This window comes from Martes martes (assembly GCF_963455335.1).
Source record: "Martes martes genome assembly, chromosome: 8".
Lineage (NCBI taxonomy): Eukaryota > Metazoa > Chordata > Mammalia > Carnivora > Mustelidae > Martes > Martes martes.
The window spans coordinates 10,933,734-10,955,633 of record NC_137895.1 but is presented as its reverse complement, the minus strand read 5'-3'; the positions used below and the strand labels follow the sequence as shown (position 1 = coordinate 10,955,633).

The 21,900-nt window shown below is 55.5% G+C and overlaps 1 protein-coding gene across 1 annotated transcript; it reads right to left on the bottom strand.

The window, feature by feature from the left end:
- Positions 1-4,825: 4,825 nt before the first annotated feature.
- IL2RB (interleukin 2 receptor subunit beta) lies at positions 4,826-21,492 on the bottom strand. Its single transcript, XM_080812170.1, has 10 exons — positions 21,365-21,492; positions 18,049-18,169; positions 17,728-17,842; positions 16,822-16,900; positions 14,585-14,690; positions 13,059-13,207; positions 12,396-12,561; positions 11,817-11,931; positions 10,345-10,429; positions 4,826-7,819 (listed from the first exon to the last, which is right to left on the bottom strand). The coding sequence occupies exons 2-10, from the start codon at positions 18,134-18,136 to the stop codon at positions 7,067-7,069; spliced, it is 1,656 nt and encodes a 551-aa protein (XP_080668296.1). The 5' UTR covers positions 18,137-18,169; positions 21,365-21,492; the 3' UTR covers positions 4,826-7,066.
- Between the last annotated feature and the right edge of the window lie 408 nt (positions 21,493-21,900).

Sequence of the window (21,900 nt, the reverse complement as noted above, 5' to 3'; positions counted from 1 at the left end):
AGCCATCAGGCAGACAGACAATAAAAATTTCCAAGGCACACAGAATCCCAAGTTTCAACATATAGGGTTTTTTTTTTTTTCCTTTGGTCTCAAAATGTTGTTACAGCCAAGGCTACCCCCTCCAGACAGTTCCATCTGAGGGTCCAAACCCGAGGGCGCACCACCCAAGGCTGGAGACATAGAAGGTTCTCCAAGGAGCCGCTTTTTTGCTGCCCTTCAGAAGAAGCATCCCAGTGCTGGCTCAGGCCCCCCGAGGGCCTCTCTCCTCTGGATAATTTGTGTCAACAGGGCTGCTGGTAAACCGGTGGGGCTGGAGAGGTCCCGACGCCTGGGGGCTCTGTCCAGGTTCCTGGACCCTCCCTGTAGCTCTCCTGTCCTCCCTCTCTTCCTTTTTTCTTTCCTTCCTCCCTCCCTCCCTCCTCCTGTTCACCAATATGCACATTCACTCAGCGAACATCCTGTGGCAGGTTGCTGGGGTGCTGGGAGGGACTGCTGTGGGGACGAGGATCTGCGAGGGCCCCCATGGAACATTCTAGGCCTTTCGGGTCTTCCAGAGCTGCATTTATGGAGCCCTTAACATGCATCGGGCTCTCTTCTAAGTGCATTGTGTTATTAACTCACTTAGTCCTTACAACAACACCGTGAGGGCAAAAGGAGGTACTATTCTTACCCCCATTTTACAGATGAGAAGACTAAGGCCGAGTCGTTCAAGCCCAGGCCACACAGCTAGAACACCAGCAAGCAAGGATTTGAACCAGGAGGATTTTAGCACCCACAAGGGCAGTCTTCTCACTGATTTTAAAGCGTGAGCACGCCTAGTATCACACACAATCTCTCAGCGATCCAGTAAAACAGGAACGACCGAGATTCTGAGTTCTGTGTCACATGGGAGGACAGAGCTGAACAGGGAGTTCGGGTGGGGGCACTGGAACCCTGGGCGCTCACCTCTGCCTCCTGCTGTCTCAGGACCACAGTTGTACTGGGGGGGGGGTGCGGTTTAGGGGGGAGGCGGTTGGGTTGTTGATTAAACTTAGCTCAGTCCCAGCGCGCCAGGGCTGGGCCACTGTGACAGCCCCGGGACATCCCCTTGGCGGGCTTGCTCAGAGACATTTTCCACCACTACGGTGTAACACACTTGACGACGCTCCCATCACAGGGCTGGGGGGGCGGGGGGTGGGTGGTGAAGGGCTGTGGGAAAGCAAGGCCGGAAGTGCTGAGTGGGGAGAGAGATGGAGGTTCGGGGGAGGGGTACCCAGTCTACAATTCCAGGAAGCCAGGACGCAGAGGGAGGGAGGGGCTGGTGGGAGACCCATCACCTTCCTCTGAGCACCCGGCCTCATGCCACGCACTGGCCACAGAATCCTCAGCTTGGAGGACACCGATAAGTCAAGGCACAGCCACACCCTTCTCTGAGGAGCCCGGACCTTTACCGGAAATACCCTGCCTGGGAGGGTTCTGAAGGGATCTCCTGAACTGGGGAGGGAGAAGGGCGTGTTACATGCGGCTTTAGCCAGAGAGGCTCGTGACACTTATTTGGGATATATTTGCCCCAAGAGGTGGAAGGATTAGAGGGGTCGGGGGCAAGGGACAGGCGGACCCAGGAGGAGGCTGAGCAGGGCTCCGAGCTCAAGGCCATGCTGCTGGGTCACAAGGGTGGGGACGGTTTCAACTACAGTTGTGATCACAGCAAGCGAGCTGCCGTGTTCATCTTGGAACTGGTTGCCGGGAAGCTTAGGATGGAATTTTGCTTATTTTTCCTCCATTCATGTAATTGTCTCCCGTGCGGCCCTGGTGTATGCAACGGGCCAAAAGCTCTGTGGCCAGATGTACGGGAGTTTAAATCCCAGTTCTAGCAACCATCAGCTGCATTTTTAAACTTCCCTGTGCCTCGGTTTCCTAATCTGCAAAATGGGGAAACATAACAGCTGCCTGGCTGGGTCTTTTCGGGTGATAAGGATAATGCTGGGAAAGTAGCTGGCCCAGTGTCTAAATTCATTTCTTGATCTTTTTTGAAGTCATCTAGGATGCTACTAGATAAGAGAGATGTAATAGGGCTATTCACCCAAGGAAGGACGGTTTCCACCGTAAATTGCTCAGTGACTGTGGAGCTGGAAGGTAGGGAGAGAGCGGGTATACCAGATGACTGGGGAGATGATGAAACTAATAGAGTCTGAACAAATAACCCAGTCAAGAAGAAAATATAATTTTTAAAAATGAAAAGAAAAGAAAAGTGTGCCTGGGTGGCTCAGTCGGTTAAGCAGCTGCCTTCAGCTGGGGTCATGATCCCAGGGTCCTGGGATCAAGACCACAGCCGGCTCCCTGCTTGGCAAGAAGTCTGCATCTCCCTCTCCCACTCCCCCTGCTTGTGTTCCCTCTCTCGCTATGTCTCTCTCTATATCAAATAAATAAATAAAATCTTTTAAAAAAAAGTGGGCAGAAGACATGAACAGACATTTCTCCAAAGAAGACACACAAATGGCCAACAGACACATGAAAAAATGTTCAACATCACTAAGCGTCATGGAAACATCAATCAAAACCACAATGAGATCCCACTTCACGCTGGTCAGAATGGCTGAAATTAATAATAGATGTTTGCAAAATAATAGATGTTGTCGAGGATGGGGAGAAAGGGGAACCCTCTTACACTACTGGTGGGAATGCAAGCTGGTGCAGCCGCTCTGGAAAACAGTGTGGAGGTTCCTCAGAGAGTTAAAAATAGAACTACCCTATGACCCAGCAATCGTACTACTGGGTATTTACCCAAAGGATACAAACACAGTGATCCGAAGGGGCACGTGCACCCCGATGTTTATAGCAACAATGTCCACAATAGCCAAACTATGGAAAGAGCCCGGATGTCCATCAACAGATGAACAGATAAGGAAGATGTGGTATATGTATTATATGGTGAACTATTACTCAGCCATTAGAAAAAAAATGAAATCTTGCCATTTGCAACAACGTGGATGGAACTGGAGGGCATTATTCTAAGCGAAATAGGTCAGTCAGAGAAAGAAAAACACCCTATGATTTCACTCTTATGTAGAATTTGAGAAACAAAACAGATGAAAGTAGGGGAAAGGAAGGAAAAATAAAATAAGACGAAAACAAGGAGACAAACCATAAGATACTCTTTTTTTTTTAAAGATTTTATTTACTTATTTATTTGACAGAAATCACAAGTAGGCAGAAAGGCAGGCAGAGAGACAGGGGGAAGCAGGCTCCCCGCTGAGCAGAGAGCCCGATGCGGCGCTCAATCCCAGGACCCTGGGATCATGACCTGAGCTGAAGGGAGGGGCTTTAACCCGCTGAGCCACCCAGGTGCCCCACCATAAGAGACTCTTAACTAGGGGAAACCAACTGAGGGTTGCTGGAGGGGAGGGGGCAGAGGGATGTGGTAATGGGTGACAGGCATTAAGGAGGACACATGATGTCATGAGCACTGGGTGCTCTATGGAACTGATGAATCACTAAACGCTATTCCTGAAACTAATAATACACTATATATTAATTAAAATTAACTTAAATAAAAATTAAAAAAAAAAAGAAATTGGAGACCTGAGAGGCTGGAAAGCCTGGCCACCTCTCCCTCCTTCTCTCTTATCTCTCCTAAGTCTGCCCCAGCTGCCTCCTGCTTCCCACTCTGCATCTGACAGATCTCCTGGGGCCCTCGGCTGCCTGGTCCCCAGCTGGTGCTGCTCCCCTCCCTGCAATCTGACCCAGGCAGGACTGTCTCCACTTCACCCTTTCTACCCCTCCCATCCCAGCTGCTCCCTCTTTGCCCCATCTCCCAAAGCACAAACTCCATTCCACCCTGGACATGTCACTCTGTAGCTTCTGGCCCATCAGTCCGCCTGTTGTAAGGCGGCCCCTCATTCTGCTCACCACCAGCTCAAGTCTCTCGTCACACCTGGTGGGGACAGCTGGGTTCCCTGGGCGCAGCTGCTCATAGGACCCCTCTCAGCTTTCCAGCCTCTGACACTCAGCTTCAGTTTTCCCTGCCTGGAAAATCAGTCTGGGAAGATAAGACCTTCTGTTGTGGAAGGAACCCGAGGGACGATCTGGTCCAGATAGGTCACCAGGTGCCAGCTATGATCAATTGGGACCTGCCTGCAGAATCTCAAGCTGTCCTCAAACTTTGCAGGAAGGACAGCCATGATCAATTAGCAATGTCTGCCATGAGTGGGTGAAATTGATTAGTGATGTCTGCTACGGGTGCAGGTTTATGAATGCCCAATATTGCCATCCATAATCTAGTCCAACTATTCAGAGTCAAAGGAAAAGAAGAAAAAAATTATATATATATATATATATGCATACACATATGTATTTATATGCATATAAATATGTATAATACATTATACATGCATGTATAATACATGTATAATATGCATTATACATATTTATATACATATTTATATGTATTATACATATTTATATGCATGTAAATATATATGCACACATACATAATTTGTATAATATATATTTATATATTATTTACATATAGTAAAAATTCCATATATTCTATTTGGTTTATATTTATTGTGTATTATGTTTATAATATGTTGATTTATATTCTATTAAATATATATATCAATTATATTTTTATGATATTTTACTTGTATTTTCCCATGAGACCATATCAGATGGTGCCCTGACACAGAATAAGATAAACCTGACTCCTATTAGTGAAAAAGATAGCCCTTTTACAATCTTTTTGCTTTCTCACCATTTGTGGCTGGCTGGCATGTCTTTAACAGTTTCCCAACACTTGTTAACCTCCCCTTTAACCTAAGAGAGCAGACTTCCAGCAGGCGAAGAATTGAGGCATTTTATTTTATTGTCTTTACTTTTTACAGTCACCTTTTATTTATAGTGAATATCAGCTTTTCCACTTAACAGAGGCAATACAAAGATTTTTCTTTTTAAATAAAAGTGAACAAAAAAGCGAAGGATTTGAAGAAAAATAATGAGGTAAACAATAACAGAGATGGCACACGGGTCACTGAACATCCGTACGGCACAAATGCCCAAGGCTTAAGAACTAGAACTGTCCCAAGAACACTTCCAAGTGGAAACTGACTCACAGAGGGGTTTCATGGTTTGCCCTGGGACACAGAGCGAGGGTCTGGTCACGGAGCGAGGGTCTGGTCACGGAGCTTGGGTTTGATGCTCAGGCCAGGACTGAGGAGTCTTGTGGCCCAGAACACGTGGCATCGTATGGCAGGAGTGACCAGTGCTCAAGCTCTTCCGTGGTAGGGATCCAAGACTCAGACAACCTCAGGAAAAGGGAGTTTATTTCGTACTGAAGGAAAATGAGATTCTTGAGCAAACCGTCGGCAGCCCCCCCACGTCAGCGGGAGTCTCTGTAGCAGGACCCAGTGCCCTCTGCTAACCGCGCTGAACTCCTCCTCCCCAGGCTGCTCCAAGAGCCTTCTGCACATGCACCTACTCCCAGGGACCTACCTTCTTAAGACCCTGAGTTCAAACGCTCAAGACTGAGAGAAATCTGATTGGCCAGTTCAGGCCGGGCCTCCCTGACTGGGCGGAGCTTCTGTTCTAAGACAGCTCATAGGCTGCTTGTCGGCCTATGGGTGGGCTTGTGTCAGGCACCCAATCAGCTAGGAGCAGGGCCTATAAGTACTGGCTCAGTGCGCTCGCCTATCAGGGACCTGGGACGGAGTCCTTTGCTTGCCGAGGTTGCTATGTGAGAGGAAGGTTGTGGCAGGCATCACAGGTGTGATCTGTGCCAGGGACAGAAGGAAGAGAAGTGGAGAGGTGATGGTTCTCAGCTGTGTGAGTATGTGTTTGTGCTGTGGGGAGGACTGCAGTGAAAGGGGACGAGGCTCTTGCTGGAATGGGCATGCTGGAGCCTAGTGAGCATGGGGCTTCGCCTCTCTGAGTCTTGACCTCAGAAGAGGACGATGCCCCCTGTGTGAAGGCAGCCGGGCACAGGGAGTCCAAGCAAGATGGTCCCAGGTAGTTCCCCACAGGGAATAGGATAGGGGTGCCAAGCGAGTTGCCCTTCTGGACGCAGCATGCCAGCCCCCTGAGTTGTGGAAGAGATCTCTCCAAGAGAGGTCTAGACTCCCTGTGACAGCCTCAGAACCAGCCACTAGGAGAGGTTTACTTCCCAGCAGCATGCCTTACGAATCCATGAAACCACAATGGAAAGATCCAGCCAGTGTCTGCTTTCCCCGGGGGATTCGCATCACAAATTGGGCCACAGTGGCAAGGACACAGTAGCTAAACATTCTGAGGTCACAAGAGATCCCAAGGGCGAAGTGACAGGGTCACTTTGTCTAGCCATCCCATGACACTGAAGCTTGAAGTCCGGGAGCATTAATGGATGCAGAGTTTCTCTCCAAAGGAAGCAGAAAGGACCCTTGAGGCATAAGGGGATCCGTCACCTGGATGAGGGAGGAGAGAGCACCGCAGGTACAGGGAACAGCACGTGCAAATGTGTGGGGCGTGAAGGAGCTGCTGGCTGCTCAGTAGGACCACTGGGAGGGTTCTAGGAGAGAATGTCCCAACATGACACTGCGGGGGCAAGAGCCAGGCCAAGAAGTGGTGGAGAGGGCATCGGGGAGCCATGGTGGGCTTTAAACAAGGGGCAGCAGAGCCATGGGGTTTGTGGTATCGAGAGAGCGCTCCGGCTGCCCTGTGGAGGATGGGCAGGAGGGGGTGGGACTGGGGCAGGAAGCCCAGTGAGGGGGACACGGTGAAGATCCCTGGAGAACCCCGAGAACTCTCCCTGAAGAGTCCTTGCAGGGCTCGAGAGGAGGTTATGCTTTAGAGGCAAAAGCCATGGGACTCCATGACAGCTGAGGGGAGTCACAGTGTCCCCACCCACTGCAATTCCTGGGTTGGGCCATAGGACCAGGGAGCAGCAGTTGCCATTTGGAAATGAATGACCGAGTGGGCAAGGCTGTGTGGGGGCCCTCCGGGCAGGGATATCCAAGGGGGCAGCTAGGCACTGGGTGACTCGGCACCGGACAAGCCTTGAGGACACAGTCCTCACCCGGGCCTGGCACAACAGTGGGCAGCAGCCTGCCTTGTCTGTCTACACCAAGTGAGCCGAGTCCTGATCCTGCAGCTCTTGGAGGGACACATAGGCATCAGTGTTCAGGGTCAGGCAGGAGGCAGGGGTTCCGACCTGGCCTTGCCCGGGGTGTCTAGCCCAGGGGAAGCTGATCCCCTCCCTGGGGCCAGGGGCCAGGACCTCCTCTCTTGCTTCTCCCAGGGAATGCTCCAGGGGGGACTGGCTATCCCCTGGGTCAGACACTTCTGGGTTGGGAGGCACCAGGGCCTGGGGGGCCCAGTCTCGGGGAGCTCCCTCCTGCACAGAGGGGTGCAGCTTCTCTTCACAGGCTCCAGTGCCCCCAGGCATGGTGTTGGGGGGGCCGGGGCCACCCAGGAGCCCGGGAGAGAAGAGAAGCAGGTCATCCCCAGGGGGGAAGGTGCAGTAGGCGTCGTCTTCTGCTGGCAGGGGCGGCAGGGGTGGGAGGAGAGACCCCTCAGGTGCCCCAGGCCCGCCCTCCACGGACTCTTCTGTGCAGGGGTCATAGGTGAAGTACACCTGGCAGGCCTCGATCTCCAGAGCGTCAGGGAGGTGGAAGAAGAAATAACCTTGGTTGGTGAAGCAGCTGGTCAGCGAGTGGCCGCTGGTCTCGGTCGAGGGTGAGGGTCCCTTCTGCTGCAGCAGGAGCAGCTGTGTGGCCTTGGTGTCCCGGTCCAGCACCTCCAGTGGGGAGATCTCTGGTGCCTGGGTATTGGGACTGAAGGATGACGAGGGGAAGGGCGAGGAGAGCCACTTCTGCCAGAAGAGAGAACAGATGGAAGGTGAGTGGGATGCCTCCTCCTCCAGAATCTCAGCAACAACTCCTCATTACAGTCTACGCAGGGCTTCCACCTCCAGGAAGGCCTCCCTGACTACACCCCCCCACACACACACTGGCTTGCAGAATGCCTCTGGGTCAGCCTGGGGAGGGTGATTCCTGTAGGTTCCCAGGGGATGTGTTGTTTCGATGAGGGACTGTTTATGGTGCTGTGAGCCTGGTACCACACGAGGCACCGGGCAAAGGGGAAAAGCCTCAGTGCATCAGGTAGGGGCTAGCCCAAGTGGGTGAGTCCACAAACCAGGGTCAAAGCTGAAAGGGCCCTGAATGGAGCCCATCTTGTCCACCTTACAGATGCCCAGAGAGGGGCCGTCCCCTAGCCCTGAACACACAGCCAGCTCTCTGACAAAATCTCTGGTGGGTGCAGATGGTCCTGACGTTCTCTGCCCTCCCCCCAGTGATGTGCAGCCCCCTCCTGCCACACCGTCCCTCCACAGAGAGAAGAAAGTGCCCACCAGAGCCCTTCCCAGTAGCTCCAGAGTCCAGAGAGCCCTGGTCCTCACTGACTGTGTGACCTTGGGCAGGTCACTGACCCTCTCTGAGCCTCAATCCCACAACACTTAGCCCCCTCTTTCCTAACTTCCTTACTGTGGGCCAGCAGGAGAATGTCAAAATAAGAAACTGAAGGTGGAACTCCCTGGCCCAGGGTAAAAGGCAGACCACCCACAGAAGCGAAAGGGACAGTAGGCCCTCACGGGGTGTGATGGGGACCCAACAGCCCTCTGTCCTGGGAGCCCTCAGAAGCTGGACTGGCGTCCTCCTCTGAGCACACGGACCAGGCCCAATGGGCTCCTCCTACACTCCTGCGCCCTGTAGGCTGGGAAGAGAGGGAGAGAGCAGGTTCCGGGAGGGGGGTGGGGAGGAGGGTCCAGCTCTGGAGGAGGCAAGGGAGGAGGGGAAGGGCTGTGCAACCAGAAGGAGAGGCCGGGGCTATGACCAGCCCTGCTGGAGTGCCAGGGCCTTGCCAGCCCCTCTCAGAGGGTCAGCTACTTCCTGGGCCTTGACTTCCGTCCTCAGTGCCCTGAAGTCGGGGGGATGGGGCAGGGAGGCGGGTGCAAGGAAGAACACATCTCCCTTCACACACACACACTCACACACTCACACACTGGCAACCATATCCCCGGGTCCCCTGGACAGAGCAGTGGGCGTTGTGGCCTGGTACCTAGAGGTCCTGGGGTAGGGAGAGAGGAGCAGACCTCCCACCCAGATGCAGAGGAGAGGGTAGGGTCCCCTTGACCCGCCCCAACCCTCACCACATTGCGCATCCCATGGCTTCCTTGGGATCTACATTCCACACCCCAGGTCTGGGGCAAGCATCTAGACCTGGGGATGACCACAGAGCGGTTGGTACCTCTCTTGGATGGAGCCCACTCCCACCTCAAAAGGTCCTAGTCCCATAGAATCAGAAAGTTTTCACTCGGGAAGAGGACTAAGGATGCATCCAGTCCAGCCTCCAACCAGGAGTCCCTTCTGCTATATTTCCGACATACAGTCAGCCAAGACTTGCTAGAATGCCTCTGTTGACAGGGAGCTCACTATCTTTAGGGCTTTAGGAAGAATTTTAAGGAGATCCATTCCCCCACATAGAGAGAACTGTAGGCAAGCTATCCCCAAATCTTGGGAGTTTTCCAAAGAATTCCAGAATGGGCCCTGATCAGCCATAATAGGGAACTCCAAAGCCAACTCTTGACATCTCTGGCCCAGTATGGCTTTCCAGCCCTTCTGCACTCCTGCTGATCTCCCTCCACCCCGACCTCATCCTCCATCAAATCTAGAGAGCCTAGGGAGGGGGTGGTGGTGAGAGAAACAGCCCACCACAGCCCCTTTCTGCCACAACACTTCCTTCCTGAAGCAAGCGTGGGCTCCGGGAGGGGAGACGACTGAGGTTTAAATGGGGTTCAGTGTTACTACTGTCTGGGCCAGCACCTTCCCAGTGACTCTGCTTCGATTGATGAGAAGCAGCTCAAAGAATTGTTACCATCAGGGATAAGGTGTTGGAGCCTGCCCAGTGCTTTCTGCAGGGGGCGAGGGTGACCGAAATTCTAGCTAAGGCCCCTTGAGCATTTACTACGTGCCAGCCAGTGATCTTGGGCCCATCCACATAAGTAACACGTAAGTAAGTTTCCCTCCCTGTTGTACAAGTGGGAAAGCTGAGCACAAGAGACATTCCATAATGTGCCCGAGGTCACACAGCCAGGAAGGGCTAGAGCCGGAATTAGAACCAGACTGTCTGGCTCAGACAGGAGGTGCCATTCAGCCTGAGAATGCTGGTGCCCGAGCTGGGGAAAGGGACCCACACCTAGCCCAGAGGCTGCTCACTTCAGTATTTGTCTCCTTTCGCAAAGTGCAAACCCACCACCTCCCCACCCACTCACACCTCTGGCCACCCCCCTGCCAGCCCGAGCCAGATGCCTGCTTCTCTCTGCCAGCTCCAGACTCCTACCTGGAAATCTCCTCCATGCTCTGACTTCAGCTGGGAAAAGAACTCCGACGGGTCTGGGATGTGGCACTTCAGAACCTTCTTCAGCCTGAACAGGGCAAGAGGGAAGGAATGAGGATGAGAAGGGAAAGGGACCATGGTGTCCCGCTGGCACCCCACTGCCCTGAAGGGAGGGTACAGAGCCATTCCGCATTCATCTGTTGGATCAATATGAAGTGAATGTCCAGTAAGGGAGGGTGGGGGCCTGGGGACACAAGAATGGCAGACAGAGAAGGTCTCTTTCTGACATTCTAATGGGGAGACAGACACGAACCAAGTGTGGAACATGACCATTCATTGTGTGGACACAAAGCAGAGGTCCATGCAAAAGAAGGATGTGGGGGGTGGGGGACCACAGGAGTCCGAGTGGTCAGGGACCACACAGAGCCAAATGTTTGGAGTAGAGTGAACAAGGAGGCAGGAGGTAGGAAAGAGACCAGATTGTGTGTCTCCATGTCCAGACTGTCATGGATGGTTGTTCAGGTTGTGCACTGCCCAAGGGCACCCGGTTTTAGGGGGGTAGTGAGTGGGTGCTGAATTCCAGCCCATGCTCTGCTTGCCACACCAAGTGCCCCAATATCTGTATGCATCAGCCTCAAAAATGTGGCCATAGCCTCAAGGACCCAGAAAGCCTGGCTGCCCCCCAGTTAGATGTTCAGGCTCAGGTCAGCCCTCTCCTCCACCCCTTCTGGTCTCCAACCACACTTGCCTCCCTGAACTCTCAGTTGCTGTAATGCTGCTTTGCATTACACATGTAGGGCCTTTGCACACCCTGTTTCCTCTGCTTATGCACTCCCCATCCCCTCCCCATGTCTGGTTAGCTCCTCATTCAGATTTCAAGGGAATCATCACTTCCTTAGGCATGTTTCTACTGGCCATCCCCCAGCCAAGGTTCCTCTCCCTGTGGCCTGCTTCCAAGCCATCGAGTACCTTCCTTTACCCTTTTATCATGGTGTGTCATTGTACTTGTGTATCATTTATAAACATTTGCCTTCTCCCACGTGACCATGAGCTCCATGAAGATGTGGCCGCATGTACGTAGCCTGCCCTTGTATTCCCAGCACTTGGTACCAGGCCTGGCACTGAGCTGGGGCTCGACAAAGGGACTTAGAGAGATCCCCGAGGACACATACACATAGAGACAGCAGGCATTTGCACACGCGCATACACACACATGTGCACACACATACTCAGAGTCATGCTCTGGGCGGGGCCTCCATGGGGCTCTCCCTCCCCGGCTCCCCTCAGGCTGGTTCCCTGGGGTTCCATCTTTGGGGGTTGGTGCCAGGGAAAAGCCAGGTATCAGGCAGGGAGGACTGTGGGGAGGGCAGAGGGAGCACGGGTGTGTCTGAGCAGGGGTCTGAGCCGAGGGCCTGAGCAGTCAGGGGGTGTGTGTCAGATGAGAGCACGAAAGAACGGGAAAGGAGGGCTCTTACCACGGTCCGATGTACTGACAGTTGGCCAACAAGTAGACCAAGATGAGAAAGCCGAAGGCACCGCTGATGCCTGCTATGACATGGCCAAACCAAGGAAAGGGCAGAGTCCGCTTCTCTGAGGCCACCCAGGGGCGGGAGGAGAAGCGGGGAGAGAGGTTAGAGAAGCGCCCCTGCTCGCCCAGATCCCTCCAGCATCCCAACCCCCTGCAGCCACCCTGGTGCCTAGGGACAGGCTAACCTCTGACCCAAGGCCTTGGCAGGTCCCAGCTGGCCCAGGAGGCCTGCCGTGGGCCTAGCTGACAAGGGGCATCACGGGCCTCATCACAGCAGGTCTGCCGAGTAGCACAGTACCCACTTTACAGATGCAGAAACTGAGGCTTCCAGATGCGAGCAGCCCACCCTGACCACACTGCTCACCCTGCAGGGTCACAATGAGTGGGCTAACCGTAGCAGGTGAGCCCGACTCGGGCTGAGCCCTCTACCCCAGTCCCAGGCCTCCCCCACCAGCTGCCCTCCAGGCCACACCCCAGCCATCTCCTCCAGTCTGAGCTCCGTCCCACCCCTTCTGTGCCCTGGTACCTGCAGGCCTCGTCCTGAAGGCCAGGGGCTGACTCCAGGGACTCCAAGCCTTGTGGCTGCCTAGGTGGGCCCTGACCCGCACTTGAAGTTCATACAAGGTGCCCGGAGTAAGTGTCTCAAGGCAAATCCATTGCTGGTTTTGTCTGAGGATCAGTACGGAGGCCTCCTGGGGGCAGAGACAGGCGGGGGGGCTGTCAGAGCGGAGGGGGCCCTGTGGCCCACCTCACCTCTCATGGCAGGGGCTGGCTGGGAGGCTGAGTGGGTGACACCTGTATTCCTCCCTGCCAGCTCCGCCCCTGCCACTCTCCCTCCACATCCCTGACTCCTCAGCCCCAAACCCCAAGGGCATCCTGAACCCCTCCCTCTCACTCACCATCCATGCACAGAGCTGAACGGATGGGTGGCTTCCCAGGGCCTCTGAAATCTCAGAGGATAGTCACCTGCCTCTTGGCTATGTAAACTCTCACCCTGGCATCTGCCACCAACTGGAACCCTTGGGCTGTCGGGGGGCACATACGGGGCAGGGAGGCCAGAGCAGGCAGGACAGGGGAGCAGTAGGGGCTGCCTGGGAACAACCGTGGCTTTGCTGACATGAAGACTGGACAGGGTGACCAGGACTGGAGGGAGGAGTCAGGGCAGGTGGGGACTGGGCCATGCACTCACCTCCCAGCTGTGGCCCGGGGACCTTGTCCGGGCCTCAAACTCCAGGTAACTTTCAATGTAGTGGGAGGACTGTGGGACTTTCCAGGTTATGTTGCATTTGTGGGTCCCGACATGGGTGACTTGGAGCAAGTCAGGGGCCATCAGGCGAACTGGAGGCGAGAGAGGGGAAGAGAGAGTGACCTTGGGGGATGCTGGGTCACCATGCCATGCCAAGAGGATAAAGTTCAGACATGCCCCCATCTCTACCTTTGCACCTGTTCCTTCTCCCTCCTGGGCACCCTCCCCACCCCCAGAGATCCTCACCTGCTTGGAGAAGCCTTCTTCTACCCCCTAACCTGTTTTATTTTCCTGCCCAGTACTTAGCCCCACCTGACACATCAAATATTTATTTGGGGTTCTTTGTTCATTTTCCATCTCCCCCAGCAGACCATGTGCTCACTGAGGGCAGGGAATGTGTTCTCCGACGTTTCTTGGCGCCTGGAGCATTACCTGATTAAGGAACCCAATAATCTGCTGTATGAAAACAAATGAGGGCCCCTGTTCTCTGCCTCCAGAATGGATCTGAGAGCTTTAGAGGAATCGTCTCGTGTCATTTAATTGAATCTCAGGAACCTTATAGGACTATAAGATTTAATAATTTCGAAGTTAAACTGACCTAAGTTTTTCTAAGTCTGGGACTCTTGAACTACACGAATAACACTAAGTGAATGTCTGTTGAGCATGTGTTAAACAGTTTCTGTGTCTGGCTCACAGACTCCTTATGGCAACCCGGGGTCCAGCCGATAACTGATTCTCCCCATTCTCAATGGGCAAACCGAGGCTCAGACGTGTGAAATGATATTCTGGGTAGACCCCATTCAGTTGAGGCAAGGCTGCATTGAGAACCCTGTCTAGATCTTGCCCTTTCTCCCCTTGATGGTCTGGGGATGGGGCTGGGCATGCAGTCATTCAAAAACCTTCCCAGAGCACTGCCCAGATAAGGCTTGGTGCTGGGTACTTGGAGTAGAGACTTAGGGAAGACAGACGTTCTACCCTCAGGGAGCTCACAGCCCAGTGAGGGAGACAGTCCCCAAATCAGGCAGTGAGGACCCTGAAAAAACATAAACACTCTGAAAGAGGAGGTACGAAGGGCTGGGAGAGTCTGGGAAGGCTTCCTGGTGGAGGTGACTCTTCACTGAGCCTTGAATGGTGAGGGGGAACTTTTCTGATGGGAAGAGCCTTCTGGGCTGTGGCACCCACAAATGCAAGGCTCAGAGGCATGGATGGGCAAGCTGAATTCAGAGAGCTAGCCTTTGATTGTGACGGGAATACAGGCCAGGAGAGGAGGAGCGCTCGACTGGGAAGCCCGGGCCAGATGCTGAATATCGGGGGAAGGAGCCAGAACTACATCCTGAGGGCAGTGGGCAGTGAGAGGTCACACATGGGTATGGAAAGAGACTGGATCAGGGAGGGTCCCAGAGGGAAAGACAGGACGGGGGGTTCCCAGCCCTCCCCAGTCCCCCTACCCTTCCCAATTCCCCACTCACGGTTCTCAAAGGGCTTGAAGTCTTGGGTCATCAGTGTCCTCCACCTCCCCCCTTCATGGCATATCACGCTCATTTTGACAATGTCAGCCGCGGTCAGACTCTGAGCCTGCAAGAGAAGGACATGGTAGGGATGGGGCGCAGGTGGTGGGAAGGATAGGAGAGAGGGAAACCAAGAACACAGCAAAAGTTGGGCTCCTCCATGAGCCCCTCCAGCTAAGGCTGGGGTCGGCAGGCTTTTTCCGTGAGGGTGCAGAAAGTAAATATTTCTAGCTTTGCAGGTCAAACGGTCTCAGTCGCAACGACTCAATTCTGTTGCTGGCCTGTAAAAACCAACCAGAGACACCGTAGGAGAATGGCATGGCCGTATGCCAATAAAATTTTATTTACAAAAACAGACGGCAAGTGGAGTTTGATCCGTGATCTAAAGTGAAGTGAGCTGCCTTGAAAGGGAGGGAGTTCCCCATCCCAAGAGGCATGCAAACAGGATGAGCCCCCAAGAGAAGGCAGGTCTGGAACTGTACCTGTGTAACAGTTTGGAGTGTGAAAGCCTACCTGTCCCCACTCCCACACCCTGGCTTTTGGGGAAGGAAATGGGCAGGCAGCAAGCCTCTCCCTCGAGCAGGTCCTATTCGGGTGCCTTAGGCATTTCTCTGGCTGATTGTCAGAGCAAACCATCCTCATAATGTAGGTGAGAGGCCTGAAGTCACGCATTGGTCAGCAGGGGAGTCTGGATTCAAAGCCAGGCCTCTGTAACCACTGTCCCCACAGAGACGCAGCGCTAGGCTGTGACACCTGACCGAGGGCTGTGAAATGAGCGGCTTACGGCAGTCTCCTCCCTGTGCAGAAGAGCGCCTTGTGGGAGGAAAGTCTGGTGCATGTCCCCTCCAGATCTGTGCTCTGGGTTCTGAGGTGGTATTTTCAGGTCCAGGACCCAGGGCACAGCCCCTCTGACCTACCTGCCACAGGGCCAACCGTGAGCAAAACTTGAACCTGATCATATGAGTCCCCAAACAATTCCTCCCTCTCCAGCCCAAGGACGCTGTCCCTTGCTGCGTCCGGCTGTTGTAGGGGCCTGATGTTTCCAGATAATGATAGTAGTATCGTCATTATTACTATGATCATAGTTCTTATAAAGATGCCAGGAATATATCGTGTTGGGTTCATCCTCTGTCCAAGCACTCTTCTGCGTGCTGGACACACGTTCTCTCATTTAACTCAACACCCTGTGAGACAAGCCCTATGTCTCTTCTCGTCCTGCAGCCGAGAAGGCTGAAGCTCAGAGAGGCTAGGGCCTTGCCTGAGGTCACACAGCAAGGAAACGGTGGGGCCAGGATCCGAAGGCAGATCCTCTGCAGAGCTCACAGGGACAGGCATGGCCATATGACTCCAGACATGTGAGCCTATCTCCACATTCTCCTGCCCCTTAAGAATGAGTATGACCTGATGATGGCTGGAAAATGTGGTCTGGGCAACCCTAGTGCCCGCTGCTGCCTAGGACGGCGCGACCAACAGTAATCTGATGCCCATGCATGCACATGGCCACATGCCCATCTAGATGGTTCAATCCCAGCTCTGCCCCTCACTGGCAGGGCCTCTCTGAGCCTCAGTTTCTTCTCTGGTAAGAAAGGGACAGTGCTGGAGCCCACCCACAAAGTCCCCAGGATCCACAGACTGCAAAGTCAAGTGCATGCTCTGCTCTGGGCAGGGTGTATTTAGTGCTTTAACCCACAGAACAGCTCTACGAGCTTGCCACTTCGAGAAGGGAAGCCTAGGACGCAGCAGTTGCCTGATGTCACCCGGCGGGTGTTACAGTGGAGCCGGGACCAGGCACCCAGACCTTCAGCTCCAGGATCCACACTTTTAAGCCCATGCTGCCTTGCACTTGCCAGGACCTTGGGAAGACTCAGGGGGGTGTTGTTACGGGTGGGCACCCCTCCCTCCACTTGATAAAGAGTACAGAAGTGTCACGGGACCCACAAAGCATGGGGAGAACAGTGGAGCAGAGGCAGAATGACCGAGCCTCTCGGACCACAGATCTCTTAACCCTCAGTCAGGCTTGAGTTCTGGCCTTTGGATGTTGCCCTGCTTCCTTCTGCTTCTCTTGCCCTGGGGCAGCCTGCTGTGCCGCTGGCTGTAGCCAAAGCCACTGGGCTCTCTGGGCCCCCGTCTGCCCCTGGAAGCTCCCCACCCCGGCACCTGCCCTCCCCTGGGCTCTCTTCTCGGCTCTCAGTACTCACATCTGGGGATCCAAGAATCAGGTGACAGACCCAGAATGCCGGGCTCAGCGGGAGCAGCTCGCAGGATCTGTTCCAAGGCCTTTCAAGGCAAAAGAACCTCCTTAGGACAGAAGGAGGGACCCCCAGAGCCGGCCCTCGGGATGGCCTCACCCCTGCAGCAGGGCCAGTCTGTGCAGGCTCTATGCCAACCTCGGTAGAGACCCCCATCCCCCCACCTGTTCCACCTCCCATCACGAGCACCTCTTCCTGTCCTCCCCAGCCTGGCCTCACAGTAGCCACAGTGATCTTCTAGAAGCAAACAGTGCAGGACATGTCGGCCTCCCCACCTAAAGCCCTCCAGAGTCTTCTCTCGGGACTGGAAGGAGCCCTTGCAACCCTGTGGAATCGCCACCCACCCAAGACCACGGCCAACCCCAAAGCCACCTTTGCTGTTGCCATCAAGATGTATGGATCACAGCAGCCCCTTCCCTGACTCCTTCCCAGCCCCCAGGATCCCAACCATGCCCAGGCCCCTGTTTCCACAGCTGCCCTAGATGTTTCTCAGAAAGCTTAGGGATCCCACTTTCTTCCCCCGCCCCTTGCTTCTGAAGTAGACTTTAGCCTTGACCCATCAGTCTCACAGCCCAGTGTCCCCAAACTACCCTGTCTAGCTCATCTCCGGCCCCTCCCCTGCAGCCTGGACCCCCACTCCTCACTCCCGCCCTGGTTCCAGGAGTCTAAATATCCAGCCCCTTTGTTTTCCAGACTTCGGGGACATCAAGAGTCTGTGGGTCCTATCAATCCAGATTCTCAAAGTGCAACATCTTGGAGTCTGCCAGGAAGGAATCCCAAGAGTCTAAGATTATAGGAACCCCCCCCCCCAAGCCTGCACACCAATCCCGAGATGCTGGTCAACCGCACACTCACCGTCTATCCGGCCAAGCGTGGATCTTGCAGGACGAGGCCTGTGGGTCCCTGCCCCAGCTCCAGGCACAGGAGATGTTGGCTTTTGAGTTGTAGAAGCATGTGAGCTTGGGGGTGTCTGCTGACAAGATGAGGCATGAGTGGCTGGCCGCAGAAGGGCCAAGGGAGAAGGTGGACGCCTGATCTCTGGTCCCGTTGCCCTCGCCTCCCTCCTGCCCCTGCTGAAGGGCCTCGGCCCAGAAGCAGGGGTCCTGAAAGGGGTTCTACAAGGGTTGAGTGCCTTCCCAAGAGAAAGCACAGCTATCCAGATGCCAGGGTCCTCACCATCTGCCGCTGTGAATCCCTGAGGGATGGCCAGGGCCAGGAGGAAGACGAGGAGGGACAGATAGCAGGACAGAGCCGGCGCTGCCATCACATCCACAGGTGGGAGCTGGGGAAGAGAGCCCTGGGGAAAGGAGAGGGGGAGAAAGCACAAGTGAACACCTGCTCCAAGTCCCTGGTCGCTGCGAGAGGCGGGCCGAGCTCTACCCATCTCAGGGTGGCCCGTTCTGCTCTCTATCAAGCCAATACCATCCAGCCTCAGGGCCTTTGCACCTGCTGGTCCCTTGGTCCCACACATGCTCCCTTCCTTTGGGGATTTGGGGAGCCATACATTGTCAGGGCTCAGAGGGCTCTCTGAGGAAGCCCACGCCCTTGTTCAAAAGCTGGGGAAACAGACCCAGAAAAAGGAAAGATTTGCTCAGGTCCACACAGGGAGACCAGCACAGAGCTGGGATTACAGCTCACCTCTTCCCTTCCCTGCTGCCCCCTTAGTCACACCAAAAACCATCATCAGGAGGCTCCTAGAAACCAGGCTGTTGTTCTGCTCTTTAAATGAAGCAGCAAAAACTCTACTGGAGATCCTCTCATTATCTGCATTTTCAAATGGGGAAACTGAGGCACGGGGATGTAAAGTAAACCGCCCAAGATCACAGAGCTGATCGGAGGCAGGTGTGGAATCCGAGTCAGGGCGGACCCAGAGCCCAGACAAGGGCTCCTGTAGCTTCTCTGACTCTGTCTCCCCCCACCACTGAGATGGGCGACACGCTCGATACTCACGGACTATGTCACAGCAATACTCAGGGGGTGTACTGAGCACTCCCTCTGTGCCCAGCAGTTTACGTACACTAGATCATCTAGATCATCTTCTGTCCCCAGAGGCTTGGGACTGGGTGCTTGTATTATCCCCTTACACAGATGAAGAAACTAAGGCTCCGAGTCTTTCACCCGCCAAGGTCACGTGTGCAGAAGAGGCAGAGCTGGGATCTCATCCCCCAGCTCGCTCGCCCACAGGGCCTGTTCCCTCACATCCTTCGGCCCTGCCCAGACCCTGTCCCAGGAACCGGTCCCAGAGGTAAGGCCACCAGCCCTCCGCCCCTGGAGTCGAGGAGTCAGGGCCCAGCAAGGGCACAGGCCAACTGTCAGGTGTCTGGCTTGAGTTTGAAAAGGAGTCCCCGGCCCACCATCCCCATGGGAGGGGGAGCTCCCCAGTGGGGATAGGGGATGGGGGCTGGTTGCCTTTTTCCTTGGGAACCCCCCCACAGCACAGGGCACAACATTGAGACCCTCAAGGGGTCCAGTAAGCCCCCCTGTGCCCCCCTACTCACTCAGTCACGGCCTGGGAGCATGGGCAGTACCTGCCCCCCGGAGGGTGCTGCCCCTGGCCAGCACCAGCCGGCAAGGCAAGCCCATGCCCAGGACAGGACCTGGTATAGAGCTTCAGGATGACAGGAGGAGAGTCGGGGCAAAGGCAGGCAAGATCACAGGAAGGTCAAGGCCAAACCACAGCCCCAGCCGCGGCGAGCCAGTTCCCCACCACTCATAGCAGAAAGGGCGCAGCGATGTACATCACGATTGCAAAGGGCACAGAGAGGGGAGTGTGGGCTGTTCCTGAGCCGGTCGGGGCAGGGAGGGCTCCAGGACGGCGCTGAGGCTGCACCCTCCGGCCAGGCAGGGAACTGAGGCTCAGGGAGGTTAAGGAACCTGCTCAAGGCCACGGGCCCAGCCTCGGGGAGAGCCTGCAGGACCTCTGAGTCCTAAGCCCCATGAGCCCTGGGTTCTCACGCACACCCACACTCCCTGCCCTTCATGGGGGCACAACCACACGCACTGACTCATGAGGTCCCCACTGCAACCCTGGAAGGTGGGTGTCATCAACCCCCACCACCCCCCTCGACAGACGCCAAGACTGAACTCAGCGCTGCCCCGGGCAGCTGGACTCAAAGCCAGTCATCTGATTTCAAGTGAGGAGATAACAATGACGATGACAACGGTGATGACGGTGACAGGGATGAGGACGGGAATGGTGACAGGGCTGGTGACTAATAGTTGACTCTCATTCTGTGCCCAGGTCCTTAGCACTCAGCAGATATCACCCCACCTGCAGCAACCTGCAGCAACCCTGGCAGTAGGTACTGTTATGACTCCTTTTCTCAGATGAGGAGGCTGAGGCCAGTAAGCCTCTCGCCCAGGCCAGAGTGGGGCTGAGCCGGGGGTTGGACTGGGTCAGTACTGCCTGATTTCCCGCCACCGCTGGGGCTGACACTGTGGGCCATAGGGCGCTGGGGGCAGGAGGCGCGGGGGGAGGGCAGGGGGTGGCGGGGTGAGGACCAGAGGCAGGAGCTCCACAGCCAGACCACCAGCTGTGATGGGCACCATCTTGCCTCATCCTCCTGGCCACCGCCCCCCAACACACAAGGTGGTGGGCGGAGGGGCGGGGAGCTGGCCTCTTGCTGTTTAACTCCAGAAGCATCTCCCCAGCTGGGTTCGGAATCCGGGCTGTAGGGCTAGGAGGGGGGACCCTCAGAAATGGCTCTGCCCCCCCAGCCACACCCCACTGAGGTCTCCAAACACAGTTCAGAACAGGATGCCTTGTCCCCCAGGAGAAAGGCCAGCCCCAGAGATGGAATCCTATCCACTCTAGTGGTGCCTGGAGACATTACAGACCTGTCTGCTCACACGGCCAAGGGCGGGACAATCTGGACTCAAATCCGCCAGTCTGTGCCCCCCGCCCCCGCTGCCGCCCAGGGCTCCCAGAGAGGAGGCAACCCCACTTCATGGCCAGGTCTCAGAGGGGCCCCCTCCCTCCCTTCCCACCCCAGAGCCTCTTAAGGAGCACTTTACACGGGGATGCCTCCCCAACATGGGTCCCATTCCACAGCCGCCCGGAGGGAGCTCGCGTGTCCCCCTACCCCACATCCCAGTGTCCTCCATCTGGGGCTCAGCTGGCTTCCCCCCTCCCAGTCCTCCTGCCTCTTTCCTCATCCCTTCTGGGTTAGGAAGCCCCTTATCCCAGAGCAGCCCCCAGCTTCCCCAGGGATGGGCTGGGAAGAAGGGGTAGCCCAGAACTAGGGACCAGCTTTTTCTTCAAAGCCAAAACCCTGATCAGGACCTGCCTCATCCTGGAGGGATTTCACGATAAGGTTGGAGGCCAGGAGGGCTGGGAGATGGAAGTTCTAGCGGAACCTCCTGGGGCATCTAGGAGATGAGAGCTGGAAGCTGTCCCATGACCTTCACTTCCAGCCCCAAGCTGCTGCCAGGGCCGGGAGGGAGACCCCAGGTCGCTGGGAACCAGGCAGCGGCAGGGTGAGGGCAAAGTCACCTGGCTGAGACATGGGGCCGCAGTGCGCTCTCTCGGGATCTCTCCGCTGCTGGGTCCGCAGCCATCTCCCCCGGAGCCCGGCTCCGACTCCCTCAGCTCCTCCGGCAGCCCAGGTAGCAGCTGGCTGATGAGGCCGGCAAAGACTAAAACCCCAAGGCCAGCCCACTTCCTGTGCAGAGGATGGAGGGGGCAAGGCCTGGGGTGGGGACGGGGAGAGATCAGGCTGGTGAGAAACTCTGAAACTCCTGAAGCACCTAGGGGCCGATAAAGATCTCCCTCCTCCGCCGGGGGGAGGTGGGGCCGCGTGGGTGTCTTGGCAGCCAACACACTCACACATGCTCGCGCGCGCGCTCACACACGCACACGCGCACACGCCCGGTCCCTCTCATATGGGCGCCTTGTGGCACGTAGGAGCCCGAGGGGTACAGCCCCTTCTTTTCCCCCTCCACCACCCCAGCCCATCTCATACGGGGCCACTTCAAGCCTCTGACACCTTCATCCAGTCACACACACACACACACACACACAGCCACTAA

Coding starts and splice junctions, on each gene's coding strand:
- IL2RB (XM_080812170.1), bottom strand. CDS start 18,136: ATGGCAGCGCCGGCTCTGTCCTGCTATCTGTCCCTCCTCGTCTTCCTC. Junction 10,430..11,816: donor TGTCAGTACATCGGACCGTG/GTAAGAGCCCTC, acceptor TGCCCTGTTCAG/GCTGAAGAAGGTTCTGAAGT. Junction 7,820..10,344: donor AGCATGGAGGAGATTTCCAG/GTAGGAGTCTGG, acceptor CTCTTCTGGCAG/AAGTGGCTCTCCTCGCCCTT.